The following is a 10,087-nucleotide window of genomic DNA, read 5'->3' on the forward strand; positions in this document are numbered from 1 at the left end:
CCATAGTCCCTCTTCAAGTGTTTGTCTTTGTTAGCTTGACTCCAATGATAGGTCATACAATAGCTAGATATATTTGTGCATATTCTTAAGAGGTGAATAACCTTGGACTTGTAGGACACCGAAAGGGGCTCATTTAGTGACACATATTTGGCCCTCCTCACAATACATCAAAATGTCCATCATGAGCCACAAATCATGTTAAGTTTAATTTGCACTTCTTGAGAAAAGTAAGATGACAATGTCTCCACAAACATGCACATGAAAAGGGGAAAAATGCAAAAATAGCGTTTGTGAAGATCAAAGATGACAATGCACTTGTTTTAGGCAAGGAGAAATGGCACACTTAACCTAATATCTCTTGACAGCTCTAGAGATGCAAGCATAGAGCTATGTGTGGGTTGTGGGTTGTCAATGAGTGCAGGTACCTTGGCATTGAGCAGGCAATTATGTAGTGCATGGAAACAGTCGCTATAGACGGACTGGGGAATTATGTAGCGCATGGAAACAGCCTCTATAGACACAATGGGATTAACAGTTAAGGGAGAGCTAATTAAGTAATTAGGATGATGCAACAAGCGGATTAAGAGTATCCGCCATATTCAAAAATGGCCACTTTCCACATCCGTGCTCTCTCTCTCTCTCTCTCTCTCTCTCTCGGAGCCCTCTCTCTTCTGTCTCCCCCCCCCGCGGCCTCTCTCTCTCTCTCTCTCTCTCTCTCTCTCTCTCTCTCTCACAGTTGAGGAGGTATGGCAGATCCCCCTGGGAAGGTCCTCTCCAGCCTCACCCCTTCTTCTTCTTCGGACAAGCAACAACACTCTAAGATTGGCGGATGCGCAGGAGTCTTCTTCCAGCTCTTCGATTGGAACAAGAGGCTGCACGGCAAGCGTTTCTTTCCGCACAAATTGCTTCCTGCAGGTAAGAAAGTCAAAATCACCATTTTTCCTTCCACCACCATTTTCCTTGCAAATGTCCCCCCTGTTTTAATCTCTTCCGTTTTGATCAGAGCGTAAGCAAGTCTCCAAGCTCCACAGAGATGAGAAGCTCCCCATGGCCAAACTCTTGCTTGTAAGCTATCCTTCCAGGCGCTTTTTCGATCTCTTCCTTCCCCATTGATTTGAATGTAGATAACCAATTCTCCTTTGCTTGATTTCCTGTCATCCCATGCTCGCAGATTGCTGATGAGAACAGAGGCGGGTTTCCGCGGCCTTCGCAGTGTGACAGTCCCAATGGCCTGCTCAAAGAGAGAACCCCGGAGAAGAAGAAGTCTGGCAAGAGGGCTCCTGGTGTCGTTGCCAGGCTCATGGGCCTCGAAACTATGCCATCTCCTGAGCCCCCTCGCCGGGAAAGGCAGGACTTTGACCATGACAAACATCCTTCAATGGGCAAACATGCTGATGAACAGCCGCACCTGCCTGTGGACAAAGGGAAACACACCAAACAAAAGCCCATCGACAGATGTCCATCGGCGAGGCAGACCTCGTCTAAGGAGATCAACTCTTCATTCAGGAAGGAGAATGAATTCCAAGCAGATGAGAAGCATTCTGGTGCCTTGACTCGTCACAGCAGTAACCGTGTTGAGGATCTTAAGCCCATGTTTTTCTACAAGCTTCCAGCTTTGTCCCCACGGCAAAGTGACTGTGCATTGAGATCAATCTTATCTCCTTCCAAGAGCCACAACAAACTAGTTTCCCCTATCAAAAGCCCCCTGGCTTCAAAGAGTGCGGCTCGCTTGTTTGAAGCTGCAGCTAAGATCCTTGAGCCTAGCATGCAGCCTAGCACTCGAGCCCGAAATCTAGGCAACGTTGTAAGGCCACTGCTTGTAGGTGATGGGGATGGAGAAGCTAAGGGTACAAAAAAGAGTTCCAGGACGCTTTCATACCCTAAGAAGAAGCCACAAGTAGCAAAGAAACAGGTCCTTTCATTACCAGCTGTCTCTGATCAACAAGCAAAGTGTCAACCCAGGTCAAAGCAGGAGAACAAAACCATCAATACAGGTGATTCAAATGCTGCACAATCAAAGGTGCATGTTGGTGGTGGCAAAAAAGGTCCTCCAGCTTCAAGCCAGGAAGCATTGAAGTGTGTCACTAAAGAAGACTCGGCAACTTCGGGACCGCGGTTGCTGCGGAGCCGAAGTGTGAAGGAAGAGGTTGGAGGTGTTAAGCCCAACCGGACCCAGCAAGAGGCGAAAGTTTGCCGAGAAGAGAAGTCAAAACCTGATTTGAGGAGGCAAGAGCAGAGTTGCAGGAGACTAAGCCAGCCTATTGCCAAGAGTCACAGTTTGAAAAAGGCTGGTACCAAACAGGAAAGAGACCCAAGCACTCCTGGGGCCCTGCAGTCTGAAAGTACTGAGAATGCAGTGAATAGATTGGCAAGCAATAATGTGTCATCAAGAACCATGTCATCCAGTTCGGTTGTGACATCTGCTAGCAGTAACAGCCTTACTAGTGGCAGCGGTATTTTGAATTACAGCAGACTCTTTAGCTCTCGCAAAGCTGTGTCGTCCAATGACAGTAACAAAAAGATAATGGAAAGCTCACAGAAAAGAGGGGACTCGTCTTTGATGAAGTCATTGCTGAAACGAAAAGCATCTACCACAGAGAACACTACAAGTATAGCTAGACAATGTGTTAAGTTGAAGCATGAAAACTCTCGAGTAAATCTTGAACCGATCTGCCAAACGGAGTTCTCTGAAGTCACGCAGAACACAAACTCCTTGCCAGATGAATCCTTGATGGAGGGAAGCTGTGCCAATGAAGATGTTGGTGCTGATTCTAGCATTGAGGGAGTGAGTGGAAGAAATATCGAAGAGGTCGACTCTCACAGCAATTGTATTGTTGAAAGCTTAGATGTTTCAGCTGAAAGCATTGTTGAGTGTGAACAGTATGGAGGAGAACAAGTCTTAACCAGTTGGGATCCGTGTGAGACACATTCGTTGGAGACCACTTTCAAGAGCTCTGGTATATCTAATGTTGAAAGCTCTTGTGACTCGTGTACGGATGGGCAAGATGAGAGAGAAGATGGTGCTGACACTGCATCATCATATGTTTATCCAGACAGTGGTGTTTACAGGAGAAAAGAGCCTGTATCTTACTCTGGTAAAACAACAGCAGCAATTCTCCAGGAATTGCTGATGGCTTTGAATTCATCCCGAACACATGCCCCACTGGATGGGTTGCCGCAGGAAAAGCCAGAACTCATGGAGGTCACTGGCAATTCTTTGCAGCATCCAGAGATTGATGCATCGGTGGTTTGTTCTGATAGTATGGAATCTACCCTGTCAAATACTCGTGAGAGTTCTGTGAGCTCTGCATGCACAATGGACAACTCCATGCAAGAGACAAACATGGTAGGGAAACATCACCATGGGTTGGATTTACTAAAGAAAGAATGAGGGCTTTATGCTGTGTGTTGTTATTGTGCAGGTTCCAAGGGCTTTCAAATGCAGATATCAATCATCTGTTGAGGATTGCGTTGGTACACGACTGCAACCAAGCCCTGTTTCAACTTTGCAGTGCCCTTTCCAGGACGAGTCCTCAGACAGCTTTGAGAGTCTTCAAGGTATGTTAGGTCCAACAGATTTGTATTTTGAATAGTTGATGTCTTTTCTATGCTCTCATGTGGTCCTTGGTTGTTGGCAGACCAGAAGTCTCCTTGCTGTGAGACTTCTGATTGCACGAGCACCATTGTAAGGCAAGGTCATACATTGGATGATGTGGATCCATTTGATAATAAAGCCTTTGCAGATCGTAACAAGCTTTTGGACACCATATCTCGCATACACCACATTGATATTCCAAGCATTAGTACCGGCCAAGCAATGGAAAGTGAGGAGGGATACATCCGGGTGATTGTAGGTGCTGCCAAGCTCTCAGCCGAAGATGTCTATTCAGCTAGGTTGCATCTGTCAGGTCCCCTAGTCAATCCTGCGTTCTTTCAGAAAATTGAAGAACAAAATAGACAATGGGAGTGGGGATTTTTCCCAGAAGATGATCATCTAGGCTCTTGTAGATCGGAGATAGATTTGAGTTTCACAAGAAGCTTGTTTGAAGAGGCCGCTGTGCAAAACAGGAAACTAGTTTTTGATTGTATCAATGAGGCTTTGAGCCTGAACATGGGCATTGGTGAAGAATCTTCACAAAATTACTTTCTTCCTGTTTTGATTTCTCCTGCTGCACATTTGTCCAAAACTCTGTACAGAAACCTGAATGATTGGAGAGATATGGCTTGCAGCATGAACATAGATGATCTGGTGGAGAAAGAAATGAATACAGGTGTGGGGAGGTGGACTGACTTCAACAGTGACATTAGTGAGATAGCAATGGAGCTGGAAGGGCACATGCTAAGGGGACTTATTGAGGAACTGGTGGTTGAGTTAGGTACCAGACGAAGGAATCCTATTCCTAAGGGGGGCTATCAATCAACACTGCACTTCAGCAGATGTTTTGTGAAATGAAGTTCGGAGTGCTTGAAGGTACGTGTATATGATGCTCATATTGTGAAGCACATCAATGCCAGCCAGATGAGATTTAACTGACATAGACTAATGTTCCATGAATCTGTGGATCAGTAACATGTGCATATGGGTACATTTACATATACAGCTTGTGGGATATTAATGAGACAAATGATTGTAACTTCATCTTTTCTCATACCGTAGCTCATTGATAGTACCATTTTATCCAGCCACACACAGTTTGTGGGTTTCAATCATAGCTCATACATCGCAGGTGATATATAATCTTTTTGTGCTGGGTGCCACAAAGAGTGACTACCAGTATGGACCTGAGCAGTGTATTGTTTTTGTGCTCCAGTTTTTCAAAGCTGCTCTTGGGTTATGATCATTTGTCCCATAAAAATTATCAAGCTGGGTGACATCGGTGACATCCTGTAACATATTCAACTAATGAAAGTCGATAGTAACTTAAGAGCTGGGGTGAACGACCATGGTGAGGGGTGGTCAGTCGTAATATGGTGGTGAAGGAATATGTATGTTGTGCCCTGTCCCAGTTATCTGTCAGCGATGGTCAAGAATTCAAGGGCATTGCAAATAAGGTCAATTCCTGCCTTGCAAAGTGCGACTGTTGGGGTTTCCCCTCCAAGTCCAGCTCATGTTATGGACAGGGCATTGTGACTGGGAACAAGTATGATGATTCACGACTTCAGGTATTGAAGTGCTGCACGGCAGGGTAAACATGTTGCTTATGCCTTACATATCTGCTTGAAGAACATAAAATTTCTGTACTGGTCTATTGAGGCTCTGCTGCAGGTCCCTCCTTAGATGGAAAGGAAGTTCAACAGTCTCCCTGAACTACACTTTGAGTGGATTCTCACTGACAGTTCAAGTCACGTGAATATAATCTGAGCCACCTTAGGAATCTAAAGGTGCTCTGGTCTGAAAGTGAAAATTTGTCATGTACTGATTGACAAAATGATGTAAGGCTGATGTTGTATTCTATATATTGGAAAGCTGTTGGAGATTGCATGCCATTATGTGTATCAACTACTAGCAACCAAGATCGAGTGTCAAGCAAATTTTCTTAATCTCTGAAACAGACTTTGAAAGTTAGTGTTGAATGGAAGGTTTTTCAAAAGTTCAGAAAAATTCATGGCCTTTTTTTTTTTTTGTGCGTGTGGATAATAATATGACGAAAGTTGGCAGGAAGCAAGGAAGATGGGGAATGGTAGTTCTTCATCTTGCAAACTGGAACAGGAATCAATAATGTAATTGGGATTAATAATTGGGTTCAATTATTGTTACAAATATACAAGTATTAATATTGACATTGTAGTAATTGGGATGAATTATTGTAAGGAATAGCACTTAATCTTGCAAACTTGAACAGGAATCAATAATGTAATTGGGATTAATAATTGGGTTCAATTATTGTTACAAATATACAAGTATTAATATTGACATTGTAGTAATTGGGATGAGTTATTGTAAGGAATAGCACATAATTAAGATATTTCCAGCTGGATCGATACACAGAGAGAGAGAGAGAGAGAGAGAGAGAGAGAGAGAGTTAATGCAGGAGCATCCATATCCATGGCCATAGTCGTTGAATAAAAGAGGTCATGGGATGAGAGGTCGTGTGACATGATTGACAGGGCGGGGATAAAGAAAGGCGTGAAGTGACTGAATCCATGTTTTTTTAAATTTAAAAAAAAAATGCGATAAAAAATGTCAATCGCACAAGTAGAGCCAGGACGCCTTTGCCTGCCAGACTCAACACATAAATGCGTAATAAAATAAAACAAAAGGAAACACCTAACCTTTTTCTCGTCTTCCAAGTTCTACCGTGCGTTACGACACGCTCCTTCGCATGCATGCCTCCTTCCTTGCCTTTGCTCACGGAAAGACTAAACCTCTTTCACATTCAATAATTGGGTTTTTGTGAATGTGGAGCATGCGATGTCATGACCAGTTATCTGAAGAACATCATGCAATGCTGATTCTGAGATCCTAAGGCCCAAAGCTCAAGGCTTATCTCATCTTCCATGAGCTGCAAGTTGCTTCCTAAGTTTTCGTATCATTTTGTCATATTATAACCAAAGTATCACAGCCTCAAGATCTTTTGTTGATATACACAAGCACCACATAGAGGAAATTGTTACTTGGTGATGTATGTGTCTTGGCTAAAAGGACCATATACACAAGCACCATATAGAGGAAATTGTTACTTACTTGGTGATGTATGTGTCTTGGCTAAACGGAAACCACTACCAATGGCCGTTTCCAATTATCAAGTTGGACATAGGGCATCATTTATGGTCCTAGTGATATGTGTTTGGCTTGGAAGTATTTTAGTCAATTTGCATTTTAGAAAGTATAATACATGTATCTTCATTAATGATTAGAGTGCATTGGTAGGTGGGAGGACCCAATATCTCATGCTCTTTCTAAGCACATTAAGGTGAGATTATTTTTGTCAATTAAAGGAAAACTCCATGCAAGGGGACCAACTTCATTATGTGCCAACATAGCATCATACATATTTACAAGAACCCTATTTAAAGAGAAGTTTGCAAGTATTTGGGCTTATTGCCATGTGGAGATTGATCTCCTATGGCATTATGTTGGTGGTCGTTTAGTTCCTTTGGATCGGAAAAATGATGATTTTGGCAAAGATTCTACAATGGATATTGATGTTTGGTTCAATGACAACATTATTATGATTTTAAAGGTTAAATCATTATATATGCTACATCAAGTGAGGATGGATCTATAGAATGAAGAAATTGAATCATCATGTTTATTTGTATTCTACCTTAACAATAAATGGATAAGTTTCTACATCAAATTATGTATATTTGATTCCACTTTTTGAATGGCATATTTAAGCTAAATTTTTTGTAGATATGGAAGAGGAGAAGAGAATATACAATGCAAGGATATTGAAGAAAATCTATTTACTATCAGTATAAATACAAGTATGGATATGTCAACAAATTTTTATTTACTTTCTTCATGATTTACATATACGAGGTCTTACAAGGCAATATAGGAAGCTATTTTTTTGTGCCATGAATTTTCTTAAGAGAAAAACCTTTTTTTAGATTTCTTTTGCTTTTCTTTCATACTTTGGTTACCTTAGGTGTTATTGGCATGTCTTCACTTATTACATTGTGGACATATCTTTTTTCTTATCCAATTAGACGCTATTTGTGGCCTTGTCTCCTTAATCTTCTGTAGGGACCAAAATTGGGAATGACACTGGCTCTAGGGCTCTAATTGGGCCTCTTATACTCACTTAAATAATCCCATGGCCTCGTGGCTAGGAGGGTATGGACACTATAAACTAATATATCAAATAAGTGCATTTCAGCTGATCAATGGTTGCTTTATTGAAAAAAATGTGAGTGCTCCCATTATCCACAAGGATAAAAACATGCTTTCCATTGATATTGCCTTGAATGCGAAGGGTGTTGGGGCTTCAGGAACTTGTCCAAGGGTCTTAGGAGATTGAGCAAAGGGAAGTGGGAGGCGGGTGGGATGTCAAATCAAGTATTTGTGATGGATCACTGCTCGAGTCAAAGGGAAACCTATCCTCGGGGTCATAGAATGGTTCGTGATCAACATCCTCTGTGGGCTCAGCTTGGTTAGTGGGTAGGGCATCCTCATCATTGTGCCAATCTTCCATGACATACATGCTATGAATTTTGACCTTAGCTGTCTTGTACAGGCATTTGGAGGCATGATCAATAGTGTACTTATCTCCACACTTAAAGCATAGGCCCTTTTCCTTTCGTTCCTTCACAACATCTGGAGAAATGAACCGTTAGCTGTTGGATCCATGGGAAGGTGATGCAATGGATTATTTATTTTCAGCATACTTATTCTGAACATTAGAGCCAAATGTTATCCCAAAAGTGCCCATTTTTCTTTCAACATGGAAGGCAGGGTAAGTGGGTATTTTGGGGCTATTATTAGGCATAGAAGTGCCTTGAAAACCACCTCCGTATGGGGCTAATCGTGAAGGAATGCGGGGTTGTCCAACACCTTGCTAAAAATGTTCATTCTTACAGTACTTGCTTGCATATCTCTCAGCTAATTCAATTGCATCAAACAGTGTGGTATGTTTTTGGGCCATGACATTTGCCGATAGGCTTGGTTCCAACCCATAGATATACTTGTGCAATTTAGCATCATCGCTAATGCTCTCCACATACATGGTCAAGTTCATGAACTGATTTGTGTATTCATGTACAGTGAGGTTACGTTGGTTAAGAGTGTACCATCGTCTTGCCAACCGCTCTTTTTCCACAGGGGACACAAAAACTTGGACCATATGCATTTTAAAATCTTCCCAGTCAATGAACTGCTGATTCTCTCGATTGATATAGTGTCACCATGTGTGGCAAAATCCTTCCAAGTAGAGAGAAGCAAAAAGGATTTTTTGATAATTGGTGCGAGGAAAGATATTGAAGTAGGACTCCAACTTGGACGTCCATTCCTATAAGTCAGATGGTGAGGGGGATTGTCCATTGTACTTTGTGAGGATGATTTTGTCACGGGATTCATTAGGGCCATGCTACCCATGAAACCCTCACTGTCCATACATCTCCTGGTGGCCATACATGCCTTGCTGTCCATACATTCCATGTGATGCATTAAGCCCATGTTGTCCATTATGACCATGCTGCCCATGATTGCCAGGCTGGCCATTTGTACCATATTGTCCTTGATGGGGATGATTCATATGGGGTGCATGGGGGCTCCTAGGGAGAGCAGGGGAAATTTGACCAAGGGTGGGAGAAGGCCTAAAATGGATGTTGATTGCATGGTGGATGGGGGAATTCAACAGGGGCTCATCATGTGCATGAGAGGGTTCACTAATCTCATAGATAGAATGGGAAATTCCCTTAATATCCAGTATGCCCTGTGGACCATGCAACGGTTCCTGATGTGGAGGATGTCTACACTCATGCCCAGAGTCATTGGCCTTCTCTTGGGATGAAGCGGTCACTAATTGAGCAACAAGAGTAGTGAGCTACTCCAAGGTCTGTTGAGTCTTCGAGTTTGAGAGAGCCATGTGCTTAGTTGCTTTATCAAACTTGGACATCATTTGGTGGTGGTTGGTGACCATATCATTATGTCATTCCATATGACGAAGCTCATGCTGACAGAGAGGGTGTGATTGAGAAGGGTATATGGGTCTGTTTCAGGCCTTTTCTCCTATATGTCACCCTAGTAATCCTGTGTGCTAAGTTGGGTTCCTCATTCATGGAGATCCTAGAGTCTCTAATATCCCTTTGTAATTCCTCTTGGGCCTTGCTTTTGCCTTTTTGGCTTGCCATCTGGATGCAGTCCACAGGACTTGCTGTCAGTATACTAAAAGGGGCGTAACTCTTTGTAAAAAATGTTGATTGATGAGTTTTTTGGCAAGTCGGAGGGAACAAACTCTTCTTTGAAATGAGCTATTAACCTTTGTGACAGAAAATGATCAAAATTTTATGTAATGGATTTACTGTGCTTGGAGCAGTTTGCACCTTGTCCACAATGACCCTAGTGCACAAAAATGGGCATAACTTTCAAACCGTAGCTTCGATTGGGGAGGATTTTGATTCAAACTGGCGGGGAAAAAGC

General features: G+C 42.5%; 1 protein-coding gene across 1 annotated transcript; it reads left to right on the top strand.

Annotated features, from left to right (window-relative positions):
- The first annotated feature begins 672 nt into the window (after positions 1–672).
- LOC148033283 (uncharacterized) lies at positions 673–5,547 on the top strand. The gene is made up of 5 exons (XM_087681183.1): positions 673–915; positions 1,004–1,065; positions 1,172–3,346; positions 3,423–3,558; positions 3,639–5,547. Exons 1-5 carry the CDS (start codon positions 747–749, stop codon positions 4,451–4,453), a joined length of 3,357 nt encoding a protein of 1,118 aa, XP_087537309.1. The 5' UTR covers positions 673–746; the 3' UTR covers positions 4,454–5,547.
- The last annotated feature ends 4,540 nt before the right edge of the window (positions 5,548–10,087 follow it).

Source organism: Lygodium microphyllum, chromosome 7, assembly GCF_053477565.2.
Source record: "Lygodium microphyllum isolate KBCC chromosome 7, Lygodium_microphyllum_v1.1.10, whole genome shotgun sequence".
NCBI classification, from domain to species: domain Eukaryota; kingdom Viridiplantae; phylum Streptophyta; class Polypodiopsida; order Schizaeales; family Lygodiaceae; genus Lygodium; species Lygodium microphyllum.

What these genes read in the sequence shown, in the direction of transcription:
- LOC148033283 (XM_087681183.1), top strand. Translation starts at nt 747, where the DNA reads ATGGCAGATCCCCCTGGGAAGGTCCTCTCCAGCCTCACCCCTTCTTCT. An exon ending in CCATGCAAGAGACAAACATG is followed by an intron (nt 3,347 to 3,422) that starts GTAGGGAAACAT and finishes GTTATTGTGCAG; the next exon opens with GTTCCAAGGGCTTTCAAATG. An exon ending in CAGCTTTGAGAGTCTTCAAG is followed by an intron (nt 3,559 to 3,638) that starts GTATGTTAGGTC and finishes GGTTGTTGGCAG; the next exon opens with ACCAGAAGTCTCCTTGCTGT.